We start from the raw sequence: 14,244 nt of genomic DNA, 5'->3' as shown, positions 1-14,244 counted from the left end.
ATAAGAGGAAGAGATAACGATTGGTGTTATTGTTTAGCCCTTGTACAAACATACGTGTCTCCCCGAATGTGACACAGGTAAAAATATTACATCTGCCGGAACCATCGAGTCTAACGACCTATCTATAAACATAACAAGATTAATAACAAAACTTGAAGAGCTACACTCCAAGTTTTATACATAGATACAGACGTATACCTTTGACGAACGTATACGTACAGGTGTAAAGAATAAATGAATGTGTCACGAGAGCGTATGCGTAGTATCATATATATATATATATATATATATAAGGTAGTACCTGTGTTATGCGTTCGATAGATACATATGAGGTATTCGTGATGGGCAAGATCGAGAGTGACACGTCACGTGCAAAGTTACTCCTCAAGCTCCTCAAAGGAGGAAAGGATAGATTTTGGAACGAGTAAAACTCGTGATTCGCATATTAGAAATCGTCTATTGCGTCGGGATGACGGATGCGATACATCGACTTGTGTAAGAAATATGATGGATGTTTTTATGTGAATTTTATTTATAAAAAAGAAATTAATGTACAAGTATGAAGAAAGGAAGTTGAACATGATCGGTCTCAAGATCCCGTACTAAGATCCTCGCGTCGTAGTTTCTCGTAGCTATCGAATTTTTCTTCTGTATTATCGAGGATTAATCGGTGCATTGACTAATAGGGTCGCCAAAGATTGGGATGAACGGGGAACCGAATAAAATGAACATGGTAGGGGGGAGCATGGTGGCGAGGGAAGGGGAGGCGGGGAGGAAGATGATACTAATAATAGTAATGATTCGTCCTGTTAACAGGACTGTCTCGATCGGGAAATGAAATGTCCCCCGACCGCAAAAGGCTTCTTCCTTTTCGTATTATTTCGAAAATTAGAATCGCCTATCATCAATGACATTAGTGTGACATCAATCGTTATACGATGCGCGTTCGCGTGTGCTAATTTACATCACATGATTAATATCTTCCCACGTTTATATACGGACATTGTAGCATCGTTGGAATTAATCCAGAGAAGCCTTGCCACCATAATAACCGCGATACAAATATTCCTGTTCTTCGCAGGACAATATATAATGTGCATATTAGTATTTCGTTAACGCTTCTCTTAAAACACTCTAACGGACACTTGCTCTTAAAACAAAATCTTGTTTCTCTCTTTCTCTCTCTCTCTCTCTTTCTCTCTACTGTTTCTCTCTGTATTTCACATACATATAAATGTATATTTATAAAAGTAGGTATGACGTAATAGATGTCGTTTACAAATTTGTGCAACTTACAGAAGTATCAAGCTATAAATACCTATTATATTTTAGGGAATTAAGTTTAGATGATCGCTAGTTCATTATTTGTGTATCGATATCTTTGCTGACAGCATACTTACATAATGAAACAAAGCGAGAACGCTATGTACGTGCGTGTGAATGTATGTGTGTGTGTGTAAAACACTATTATCATGTTAATTTTTCTTACGGCGTAAAGTGATCAAAAGAGGTCGCGTCTTTTCTCGAGTAATCAGATATTTGCGAGACTAGTGAGTGTAAATGCAAATGACGAACAAGTTACAAGATGCAGATGTTACGATCGATGAATGGGAAAGACGAATTACAGTGAAAGTGCCTATCTTTCTCTCTACTTTTTACTTTTCGCAATTGTTAAGAATGTCGTAAGACCACGTAAAATTCTCTCTAATCTTACGATTGACCGATTGGTTTTATCACTACTATTTTGTTTTATACGGTAACACGTTTAGCTACGCACTATCACTTACTACTTTTGATAAACTCTGTGAAAAGCAACGCCTCTCCGGATTTTCTGATAAATGTATTCCCGACTTTTTGTAGTTATTTCCACAGGCTTCGTAGTCAATCAAAAATAATAATATAATTATAATAATTATTATTATAACTCGTATCTCTCTCTCTCTTTCTCTTTCTCTCACAAGGTCTTAGTGTCTTGATAGATGGTGGGTCGGCGGGCGATAGCAGTTGTAAGATCCTAAGCGTCGCATTCGAAAAGATAAACCTAAGGATTTCACTTCTTCTTATTTTTGTTGTTTGCGCCCCGCGGTGGCGTCACAGGCCGTCCAGCATTCAGACCACCGTAAGTGAATTTCCTCTTGTCGGCCGGTTTCAAAATTTGGAAACTGCACATGAGAGTCTCGTCCACCGACATCATGGCACCTGCATTGTCAAACTCGCCGCAGTAGTTCGGAGCCGAGAACAGGGTCACTAACTGCCGTTTGGCAAAGAATTCATAACCATCTTCCACCACCTGAAGAATAATTTGAAGATGCATCAAGATCTCGTGAAAATAAAAAAAAAGAACAAGTATCGAATATACACATTTGAAATGGTTTTACCTGATGCGCACGGCATATAAGATCGAAATCATGTTTGTGTAAAAACTTGGCAACGACTTCTGCGCCGAAAGTGAACGATACCCCACGGTCGTTTTCGCCCCAACCCATAGTATCTTTATCGGGATCAGACCACAATAAATCACAGAGCAATCCCTGATCAGGTACATCCGTTGGTCGCATAATACGTCTGATCTGCTCCATGCTTTGCAGATCCGGACTCAAGCCTCCATGGCAGCAAAATATCTTTTCGTCCACTATCGCGGCAACAGGTAGGCAATTGAAGCAATCGGTAAACGTTTTCCATAGCTTAATGTTGTAACGACGTTTACCTGAAACATAATTTTATTGGTTAAAGTGGAGGGATAAGCCAATAACCGTATCTGTAAAACTATCTGTAAAAAGAATATCACGCGTCTTCAATCACTCACATTCATCGTAAAATCCATATATCCTATTAATGGACGCGCATTCGTGATTTCCTCTTAACAAGAAAAAATTTTCTGGGTATTTGATCTTATAGGCAAGAAGGAGACAGATAGTCTCCAATGATTGTTTCCCTCTATCGACGTAATCTCCTAAGAAAAGATAGTTACTTTCGGGAGGAAAGCCACCGTACTCGAATAATCGCAACAAGTCATAGTATTGTCCGTGAATATCACCTTAGGAAAAAAAGGTTGATTATTAAATAAGGTCAATATTACTTAAATGTCATGTCAAGTTATACAATATCAAATAGATATGTAACTCTTCTTGGAATTTTTGTGCAATTTTTGCTTACCACATATTTTCAACGGTGCTTCGAGTTCTAAAAGGATGGGTTGCGATAGAAAAATTTCACGTGACTTGAGACACAGTCCTCTAATCTCCACCTCTGTCAACTGAACATTCTTGCCTGGTCGCGCTCCTCGTACTAAAGAACAATGGAAGAACAATGTCTTTGTAACGGTAATATCGGTAAAATCATTAACATTATAACCAACATAAATATTCCTCAAGTCTTTTGTAATGTAATTATCAAAATATTTTGATAACAAAATAAAAGAGAAAATATATCGATATTAAGAGAGTATCTGCTTTTAGTTTTGCTCTGTATTTGCATATATTAGCACAGCATTGCAAATATCGTCTGAAATATAATATAGAAATAGATGTGTTTCTCTCTCTCTCTCTCTCTCTCGCTCGCTCTCCACGAGGCTAAACGTCTCGGGACACGAATGGACGGGCCACGGATCACGGACCTCGCCCAGAATCGTGGTGACCAGCAGTGACGCGTATGTGCGGTGTCAAACGCGCGTTTTCGCATAAACAAACTACGGCGCGTGCCGTCCAGCGTGGCGAGAGTTGATCGGAATGCGATCATCATTTTCGAGGACATTGCGTAACGACGACGAGAACGAGATAATGGTCGGGACGGCGTTTCGATATGCCCTTGAGAGAGAGTGAGAGAGTGAGAGAGAGAGAGAGAGAGAGAGAGAGAGAGAGAGAGAGAGAGAGAGAGAGAGAGAGAGAGAGAGAGAGAGAGAGAGAGAGAGAGAGAGAGAGAGTGAGAGAGTGAGTAGAGAGAGAGTGAGTGAGTGAGTGAGTGAGTGAGTGAGTGAGTGAGTGAGTGAGTGAGTGAGTGAGTGTGTGTGTGAGAGAGAGACAGAGAGGGGGGGAGACCGGGTCAGGGCGGGCGTCGTCGTGGCACGTCCGAGAGCGTAGCAAGAAATTGCGAGTGCGAAGACTGCGAAGGAAACGCGCGGGTGTGACGGGGGCGACGGGGGGTGACGGGCGAGTCGAGAGCAAGGCGATGTTCGCCGCGCCGCGTCGCCACCCCCCCCCCCTCCCCTGCCGCTTTTCGCTCCGTCGCGACCAGTGTACGGCGATCGACCAGTTTTACCTTCCAAGAGCCGAGCTATGATGTTGTCGATATTCAATTTGTCGGTCTCAGCCATCGAGCCGGGGTCTCGTGCGCGTCCCGAGCTTCACACGGGGCACTTTACTACCAGGGATGATGGTCGGTCTACCGAAATTACTCGCTTACGTGCCGCACGACACGGGATCGCGCTCGCGGCTTCGCACAAGTTACTCGCAATCGCAATGGCCGTCCGGATACTCCGGATAACCGCGCACTCCACTCTCCACTCCCTTCCGCCTCTCCTCTCCTCTCCACTCCCCTAGCTAGGACCCCTACCCCTACGCGTCTACTCGCAATACTCGTTTCTTCGATCCTCGATCACGATATATGCTTCGATCCCTCGAACATGCGCGTCACTTATACTCCCTACAGTCCCTACTCCCTGTTGGGGTGCGTTCCGATCTATAGTGCACGCGACATATACTATAGGATTTTAAGCACTCGGGTGGGGAATCCGAACGCTTGACTGGTTCTTACCAGTCCCTAGACTCCCTAGTAGGGAGTCAATGGGCGATGGGCGCGTTCAGCAGACGCAACTGTTGAGAGTTCGTCTTATCAACACTCTGCGTTGATTGGTTGGTTCTAAAAGTAAGAGCCAATCACGTTCGATTGCTACTGAGCGGCTTGGTCTGCTGAACGCGACCAATGACAGTCAATGAGCGGCGCGGCGGCCATTCAGCCATTCGGCCAATCTTAAAATAGGGGAAATGCATTCGATAGGTCTCTCGATATGACTTTACAATGAAGAAGATAGATCGATAGAGGAGGAAATCGATTGTCGACGTCACGAAGATATCTGCCGAGACTGCCGAACGGTACGGAAACTACGGAAGTACACGATCATACGCGATTGTCGGCGATTCTTATATCATATCTCTCTCATCACTCTCATCTCTCATCTCGTATAGCAAATAGCTCTTTAGCTAACGCTGGCTAACGCCGATTGACGATTGACGATTGACGCCGATAGAACGATAGAAGACAATAGAAGATGCCGGAGACCGTGGTACGTGTATCGAGGATCTTGACAAAATCTTTCTTTTCCTCTTTCATGTTTCTTGATCCAACGTAGTACATGGATCGCTTGATTAATTACTGATTAAAATTGCGTCGTGAACAATAGGTTATGTTTATTATTTCGTAGTCAAAATTAAACGTAAACGCGTCCGAGATAGATATCGCGTGTCTTCTTCGACTAGGGTTTATTCTTTTTTAATCTCAATTTTCTTACAGTTTCCTCTCTCGCGCATATATTTATTTAGAAGCAAACGACGATTGATTAATTGTCTCTATATTTTTAAGGGTATATAATTATTTAGAAAAACTTACACAGCATGAATATCCTTGATCTCGCCACATGGATCTTGACATTATAGAAGGTTAATTCCTGAGTAAAACACACTTTGAATCAGGTGGTGGTTTCTTATAGTTGGTGAGATTAAGTTAAAGATATATATATATATATATACGATAAAAGTGTATGAATGAGAATTGTTGTTAATACGTGTGTACTGTCTATACACACACACACACACACACACACACATCAGCAAATTACTTCCCTTAGTGCCGATACAAACTTATATTTCTCAGTTATATTTCTTAGTCACATATATCTTAATAACTTGAAATATCTCAGGAATTATAAGAGACCGCCGCCTGATTTAAAGCAAGTTTTACTCAGGAATTAGGAAACCCTCTATAACATATATCAAGGTCAAGGATATTCGTACTCTGTAAGTTTTTCTAAATAATTACCAGTGTTACTTGTTTGTTTGTTTTTTTCAGCTAAACGGTGATCATATTGACGTGAAAGGTGCCACCTGTAAGCCTCAAGACAAAGAGAATACTGACGAAGAGAATACTGAAAATGACGTGCATTTTGTACCTATAATTTCATTACCCTTGATAGAAGTATCCAACAATGAAGAAGACGAGACAGAGATGTTAAAGCTGTAAGTTACCTGTTGATTAGGTGCTGAATAATTCCTGGATATTTATTAAGGATATTGATTAAGGATCTCAAGGGATTGTAAGAATAAATATACTTGTGGGTATTCTTTCTGTGATGTTTAGACGGGCAAAGTTGTATCGTTACGATACGTCGAATAATCCTGCGGAATGGAAGGAACGTGGCACAGGAGAGGTAAAACTGCTAAGACACAATATAAAAAATACAGTCAGAGTAGTCATGCGTCGAGACAAGACTCTCAAGATCTGTGCGAATCATTTTATCACTCCATGGATGGAATTGAAACCAAATTGCGGCAGCGATAGAGCATGGGTTTGGAGCGTTCTTGCCGATTATGCTGACGAACAACTCAAACCAGAATTACTCGCGATACGTTTTGCAAATGCTGAAAGTAAGTTCTCGCGTGCCGAAATAAATGTTTTATGTGCACATGTGTATATGTTAAGCGTTAAGCATAATGAAAAGCGATAGATTGTTCTGCATTGTTTCACTTGTTTCCGATAGACGCGTCGATGTGGAAGGATATGTTTGAGACGGCTAAGAAGATTGTAGGGTCTAAATGTGAGATTTATGCTGGCAAAAGCAATTCGGAGCAAAAGCGCGCTGAAAGTGACAGCGAATCCAGCAGCGATGTAAGTTACAGCGAAAGTACTGACAACGAGGACCAAACAAAATCGTTCAAGCGGAAGACTGAAGACTGTGACGCGATTTCTCAGCAGAAGGATATTAAGAAAGAGACGATGGAAGAGAAAGATGTGGTAACGAGTGAAGAGAAAATAATCAACGAAATCACAAAGTTAAAAGTGAAAAACGAAGGTGAGAAGTAATGATTATGTATATTCGATGACACGAATATATATATATATATATATATATTCGAGACAGAGTTTATCAAAAGGCACATTCTGACATTACGCGCGCAGACATATATTACATGCCATTGTTTCATTATTTGAGGATTGAACGTGCATAGATACATTTTTAGCAATATTATGGGAAAGCTTATTAAATTTTTTTCCAAGCGTGAAAACTGTATCTATATGAACATATTATCTGTGATTTTTTTAAAACGAATTAAATCTGATATGAAATTGCATTTGTACTGAAAGGAATGTATGTGAGGGATGTATGTTGACTCTCTTTGTCGAGAAACGAATAAATACAACGACAATTGTACGAACAAAAGTCTCTCGCATTTTATTTGTTCATTGTTTCACAAAAATGATCGATGCATTATATCACATGTTTTTTGATAGTTTTTTAATGATTGCGCGTTATGTTTTCCTTGATTAAGAAGAGTAAATAGCACGTTGAAAGAGTACATAATAATCGATATAAAATTGATCAACCTGCCTTTACTTTATTTAGATGTGTAACGTCTTAATCCACAACCTGTCAACCTTCCATTTTCTTAGACAATATTTTTAATTAATTTTAATTGTCTACTGCTATTTTGTGCAATAGACAATAGATTTATTTAACACTCATTCTCTGCCTATATATTGGATCCGTAAAATTTGAGATTTTCCATCAATTTCTAAATTATTGTATGACCCAAAAATGATTAAGAGTGTTCCATTTTTATCTTTCCACGCAATTATCTCCCAAACGAGAGACAATTTTGCGTGGAAAGTTTAAAATGGGACATCCTGTATATATGATTACTTATATATTAAAACAAAAGGAATTGAACAATTGCCAATTGTTTTTACTCGATGGCTGTTTGCTTTATAACTTTATACTTGTGTGTATATATATGTTGTATAGAAAAATGAAATGTTTAAAGTGTTAAGAAAGAAAAAAGAAAAAGAAAAAGAAAAAGATTGCGTGAAATATGCATGAGGCAAATAACGTTAGGCATTTCGCGTTTGTAGAGTAGAGAGCAAGAAATACTTAATTACAGAGGAATGAAACTAAGGAAAATAATTTTAAGTAATGTGGGGTATCTTTTAAATATAGACAATAGAGCGTCTGAGTGTGTGTAGACCTTGTATGGTTCCTGTTTTTATCGCCACTTGTATAAAACTTAACTGACGGATGAAATAATCCAAGTTATCCAAGATACACAATCGACACTCGGACTAACAATAAAACTTGGTTGCTAGATGTTACTTATTGTTAGTTATTATTATTATCATTAATAATTGGAGATTCGAGCCCTCTACAGCTCATCCCTCGCTGAAAAAGATTGCAAGATGTTTCGTCTCTCTTCCATCGTACGCTTCTTTTGATCGGACAGTTTCCCTCTATAAAGAAGTCCCTGTACCCGTGTCTCTTCCGTTTGTACAAACACGTCTCCCCGCTCGAGGATCTTCTCCATAGTCTTGACGTAAATTTTTGCTGCCTCTCGTTGTTCTTCCGGTAAAGTCTCTTCAAAGATTCTTGCCTTTTTCAATATTTCCTAGGAAAAAGAATAAATATGCCTCATAGAGAAAGTGCTTGTTATTAAGCCAGTCATTAGTCATTTTCAGCATAATCCAATGAAACGTAGATTGTTTTGGTGATCGTGTCCTTTACCTGCCTGTCCTGCTCTCCCGCGGCTTTGAATTCTTCGGCTAGCCTATCCAACCGTTCCACGCATCCTGGTAGGCCCAAGTATACTCTCGATCTGGATCTGATAAATCGCTTCAAGTATTCGCCCGTAAAATCGGAATCCCTCTCGGGAGTGAATCTGATTGGTGTCGATTTGCCCTGTACAAATAATAAAACTACCGGGAAGTCGTCCTTCTTAATGTTGTAGCGTTGCGCCAGGTCGGAGTTATCCTTATTGCCAAAGTCCTTGACGCCCACTGTGGCTATCAGGAGATCTTGCGAATCTTTGGTATCGGCCGCTACGCTCGCGTATTGCTCGTGCTTGCCACCGTACGGAAATGCGACATCGAATTTAACGAGCGCTGCCTTAAACCTGGGGATAACCTGCGAGAAAAACGTTTTTCCTCACATTTTCGACGAAACACACATATATAACTCTGTCTCAAGTTCTATAATCTATATCCAGATATTATATATAATCAAAAATGAGCAAGAATACGCTAATCGGCTAATAGTTGAATCGTTTTATTTTACGTTTTACATTTACATTTTGGGAACTGGGAACTGGGAACTGGGAACTGGGAACTGGGAACCGTCTCATTGACCACAATGTTTTTTTTACTTGAAAAAGTAGAATCTCTAAAAAAAATCTTAACAAGAGTATATTTAAAAAAGATTCCTCTATATTGCACGTAACACACTGTAAAACATGTAACATTGTATCTAAACATTTTTTACGTATCTCTTATATCGAAAGCAAATATAGTATATAGAACAACAGTTTTTCAATTTTTCATGTGTAGTCATAAAATGAAATGGTAAAATGAAAAATATCAGACTAATTTAGCTTCCAAATTCGACTTTATCAATCACATCCTATACTACATCTATAATATTGCATTCATAATCATAATTATTTGTGCATATAGTTATTTAAAATAGCAAAAATTTTATATTAAAGAATTTTATATCAAAGAGAGACGAGAGAGAGACACATGTCAACATTCAGTGTCAATTCACTGGAGTTGAATAGGGTCGATATCTTTGTCATAAATATAAAGAATAGTTATGAATGTCGAAGTACGTACAATAGTAATGGAACTCGCTAACGTGGCTGATGGTAACCATAGTAACTATGACTGAAAATAGTGAAAATTGATCGTACTTTCCCGGTTTCTATCTTTCTCAAGTACATACGTAATATAGATACATATACAATATTTATGAGCATGCATAGTGAGCATAGATATAAAATGCATGCTATAATAATATGCTAAAGCTAAATGCTAAAGAAGATGCTACTTAAATTATATGTCGCAAGACTGTCAAGTTATAAAATATTAAGTTTTTAACTATAGAGGTACTATAGTTAATGTTGTATTAATCATTAATTTTATTCATTTAAGTTAGAGATTCTGCTGAGAGATGAGAAGAAAATTTCCATATTAAATCTCATCAACTTTTTCGGTCTTTTTCACGCTTTCGTACCTTGTCGAACGAATACGAATCCAAGGGCACGCATCCTTTGCAGTCATCACCGACGGTAAAATGCGAAGCAGCGATGACGAGGACGAGGATGAGCAGGAGATTCGATCGAATCATGATATGATGAGGTAAGAATCGCGACATTTGTGCGACTACTCAATTTTCATCCGTCTACTCGAAACTCGAATTAAACAATTAACCACTCCGTTCTTGTCGTCGTCTATCTTCCTCGTACTTGCTCGTACTCTCGCGTCTCGCGTAGTACACCCGCGGGTGACACTCGCAAAACGCGCGCGTGTAACACCTAAACACGTGAAGCAGCAACCAGCAACCAGCAACGTGTCCGGTCCGGACTGTCCGGTGTCAGTTCAACGAACCGGCTTGAGGCTTCGTCCGCTTCGTCTCTCAGTTTGTCCCGATCGTCAGAGTCAGAGAGTCTGATCAAAACTACAAACGCGCTAGTTCAAGTGCGTCGAGAAACAGGAATGGAATGGAAAATCTCCTACGTGTCCTTATATATTTTATATTTTTGCATATACGATCGATCTTTTCTACTCTAACGATAACATCTCCCGGAGTCTGGACTAAAGTTTATTCAAGTCAGCTGTTTTTTCTCTAGAAGGTTCTCCTTCCTTTCCAGTTCTCCCACTACTCGCATTTGCCGCATGTGCAACGTGACAACGTGACCGCATGTACATAGTGTACATACATACACTTTACGCATGTGCCACTGAACTGACTGAACAAGAATATAGGGATCAAGGGAAAGAACCTTAGGGAAAACGCCAACGGTCCTGACGAGTCTAGAGAAATCGACGCTCGATTATTGTATATTAAAATTGATACATCCAAGTGTGTGAAAAAAAGTTAAAAGATTTATATATTAATATACAATTGCAAAGAAGAAAATATTCTTTTTAATACTGTTGTTTCTAAATTGAAAAAACTGATATCTCCTTTATCGCATGCAACACAGAGCTATATAGTTTCTTCATTTTTCATTTTAACAATTACAGTGGTTGTATGACTTTTTTTTTATGTAAAAGAAATTACTTAAGTTACAGAGATTATTCTCCTATGTAATAATAATATTTTTGGCGACGGTAAAATTGTCATCTTTTAAGATTTAAGATTCCAAATTCATTATTTCTAGTTGAAATCGCATGAAATTTTACGTTTATCATATACTTGAATTTTTATCAAAACGTGTCAAAATTGCCAAACATTTTTCATGTTTTCATCATATAAATAACAAATTAATTTTTTTTATCGTTATCCCTCTCACATACTAAATCATTTTCCCTTTTTGTGCTCTAATCTTGGTCTTCCCTTCTTCGTAGTCGGCTTATCCTTTCCTTTATTTAGCAAGGGATGAGTTTCTGTAAATTTCATTGTTAATTTAGCGGAATACCGGTATAAAAATTATATCAGCCACCAACTGTGCTCGTGGCTGACAGAAACATAATTATTCCAAGATAATTAAGCTGTGCGATATTGAGCATAATTATTTTACGCAGGTGAGATCTTACCATCGATCGGTGCCCCCTGTAAAGATATATCGTGTGAACGATGTTTCTTTATTGGCGGTTCGTGTGGCGTTACTTGATTATCCTCCGAATCTTCCACATCTGGAGATATAGGTAGAAACTGAAGAGAGCCGATATCTTCAGTCTCCTCGTCGGAGCTGCAAAATGCAGCAACTCTGTCAATTGATGCAACGTCGACATCTATTTCCTCATCCTGAGCCTCTTCTCCTTGTACGACAGACTTATCTTCGTCGCTCAAATCAAATTCACTTTCCCTTTCCTCGTATTCAACATTTTCATCCAACTCTTTGAAATCCGGCGCGAACGCAGACCAATTCTCTACCTGATTTTGTGCCCAAATAGAAACTACGCCTGACGATATGGATGCGATTATCGGCCTCACTGGATGCCACTGGATAATCAGGAGGGAGAAATACAAGATTGTGTGCATCACACGAGAGCACTTTTATCACGTTGCATTTTATAGCCAAAGAGATTTATATTATATGGTATATGGTATATGGTAATTATAAATTCAATTTCCTTACCACAACGTCGAGTAAAAGCTCGCCTTTGGTCCCATGTAAAATTTTCACCAAGTTTCCGATACTCTTTTCCCATACGTATAACGCATGTTGTCTCGCTGACCCAGCGCACACGTATTCACCATCCCCCGAGAAGCAACATTTTTTCCACATTGTTTTATTTACAAGATCTTGCAGTTTTTGTATCGGCTCGGGTTCGCCATCCTTGCCACATGCTAAGATTTCGGTACTGTCATATACGCGAATTACTCTATCAGCGGTATTGACCAAAAAACAGGAGCCTCGTCGTGCAAACTCTATGCTCTTTACTGCTGTATTACTAGCAGTACCTTGCGTTATTTTGTAAGAGGCTTTTACGCTTAGCGTCTCAGCATCAAGAACTAAAACTCTACCACGAGCATTTCCTGTATACACGTAATCTCCGCGTCGATCGAATGACGCTACTATATTTAAATCACTCTGAAATTAGAACAATGTTATTTTTACCAACGCATTTTAGGAGGGTACAAAAGAGACTCGACTGGGAAATTTTTTTTTTTTATGTCTTCGATAATAATATTCGCTAATAAAAATTGATTTTATCAACGTAACACTTGATATTTACTCTGTCAATTTTCACAAATATTATAATATACACATGTACAAGTGTATGGCACTTATTAGTGGCTTTAGTATGTCGTGATATACGAATAATGTTAATATCAAACGGTATGTATTATATATTACATACGTCTTCATCAAGTGGTATAACTCTATGTGTTCCTTCGACATCGACCATAACAGCGGCATGGCGCATTGGGCATACCAAAAATTTGTTGAGATTTCTCGGGTGAAACTGTACTTTTAATATTGGCGAAGGGAATCTATATTTCTGATCACATTCTCCAGATAAAACGTCCCATATACATACATTATTGTCTGTGGATGCACTTAATAATTTATGACCATTCCTAGACCAACTAAAAGATACAGTTAATTTAGTATTTTATTTCCTCCAAACTGTTCCTTTTTGTTATATTACCTTCTAAACCAATTACTCTCTATTTAAACCATTATATACATATGTACAAATTTTACAAAACTATAAATAAGCATCACACAACCTCTTTTTTATCTTAGTCTAGAAAATGTCAAATTTTCAAATAACTCACCTCAATGAACATACCGGATGTACATGAGCACTAATAATTTTAGCGATACCTCGAGTCAGAAAATCCCAAATAACAATTCTTCCATCGTTGCAGCCCACAGCAAGTAATGTCCCTCTTTTATTAAATGTACAGGTTACAGCAAGGGATATACAATCTAATGTGCCATCAAATTCCTAGTAATTTTTAAATCTATTAAAAATCTTTATATATCTAATTATTTCATTAATAAAATCACAGTTAATATTGTAAACATACTTCTGGGTAATTTTGACCAAATGACTCTGTAAAAAAAATTTATATATATATATATTAATGTATAATTGTTGAAGGAAATATTACAAAGCGTATTAACTTACACTAGAAAATACTAATTTTATTATCATTAATCGCAAATATCTCATAACTATTTATTTACCTAACAGTTCCAAGTTCATCTTTGCAAAATCGATTTGTTTTGTTTTTTTATGGTTATCCACGCTATGTTATCAGCTCTAATGGAGCATTTACATGCACCACGACCGATGCGGGACCAGTAGAGTCCTATCAGGACTCTAGGGACCAGGGACCAGCGGGACCGATATTCTGGTATTTAATACGAGAAGGTCTAGGGACTTGTCCAGCCAACAATACTTTTGTTTCTAGGAAACATCTTCCAATTGGTTACATCGGGAGGGGGAGGGGATATCATAAAATGATCTTTTTGATTAAAGATTTCTTAACATTTCACGTACCATATGCAACTTAAATAAACTTTATTG

At 38.5% G+C, this 14,244-nt stretch overlaps 4 protein-coding genes across 4 annotated transcripts; 1 reads left to right on the top strand and 3 right to left on the bottom strand.

Annotated features, from left to right (window-relative positions):
• Window positions 1–510: 510 nt before the first annotated feature.
• Window positions 511–4,517, bottom strand: LOC139778310 (serine/threonine-protein phosphatase PP1-gamma catalytic subunit B). The gene is made up of 5 exons (XM_071716186.1): window positions 4,258–4,517; window positions 3,157–3,288; window positions 2,807–3,037; window positions 2,379–2,707; window positions 511–2,290 (listed from the first exon to the last, which is right to left on the bottom strand). The coding sequence occupies exons 1-5, from the start codon at window positions 4,310–4,312 to the stop codon at window positions 2,051–2,053; spliced, it is 987 nt and encodes a 328-aa protein (XP_071572287.1). The 5' UTR covers window positions 4,313–4,517; the 3' UTR covers window positions 511–2,050.
• A 579-nt stretch (window positions 4,518–5,096) lies between these two features.
• LOC139778311 (ran-specific GTPase-activating protein) lies at window positions 5,097–8,358 on the top strand. Its single transcript, XM_071716187.1, has 4 exons — window positions 5,097–5,281; window positions 6,064–6,230; window positions 6,352–6,638; window positions 6,752–8,358. The coding sequence occupies exons 1-4, from the start codon at window positions 5,267–5,269 to the stop codon at window positions 7,072–7,074; spliced, it is 792 nt and encodes a 263-aa protein (XP_071572288.1). The 5' UTR covers window positions 5,097–5,266; the 3' UTR covers window positions 7,075–8,358.
• Window positions 7,419–10,926, bottom strand: Wbl (endoplasmic reticulum protein 29-like protein wbl). The gene is made up of 3 exons (XM_071716188.1): window positions 10,268–10,926; window positions 8,765–9,163; window positions 7,419–8,648 (listed from the first exon to the last, which is right to left on the bottom strand). Exons 1-3 carry the CDS (start codon window positions 10,406–10,408, stop codon window positions 8,409–8,411), a joined length of 780 nt encoding a protein of 259 aa, XP_071572289.1. The 5' UTR covers window positions 10,409–10,926; the 3' UTR covers window positions 7,419–8,408.
• A 191-nt stretch (window positions 10,927–11,117) lies between these two features.
• On the bottom strand, window positions 11,118–14,024 carry Rbbp5 (retinoblastoma binding protein 5). Its single transcript, XM_071716185.1, has 7 exons — window positions 13,902–14,024; window positions 13,742–13,767; window positions 13,487–13,659; window positions 13,066–13,294; window positions 12,339–12,794; window positions 11,794–12,202; window positions 11,118–11,643 (listed from the first exon to the last, which is right to left on the bottom strand). The coding sequence occupies exons 1-7, from the start codon at window positions 13,918–13,920 to the stop codon at window positions 11,558–11,560; spliced, it is 1,398 nt and encodes a 465-aa protein (XP_071572286.1). The 5' UTR covers window positions 13,921–14,024; the 3' UTR covers window positions 11,118–11,557.
• Between the last annotated feature and the right edge of the window lie 220 nt (window positions 14,025–14,244).

The sequence above is a fragment of the Temnothorax nylanderi genome, unplaced genomic scaffold, assembly GCF_030848795.1.
Source record: "Temnothorax nylanderi isolate EJ_2023f unplaced genomic scaffold, tnyl_v1.0 TNYL_tig0179_pilon, whole genome shotgun sequence".
In the NCBI taxonomy this organism is placed as follows: Eukaryota; Metazoa; Arthropoda; class Insecta; order Hymenoptera; family Formicidae; genus Temnothorax; species Temnothorax nylanderi.
This window is presented reverse-complemented; position numbering and strand designations above follow the sequence as displayed.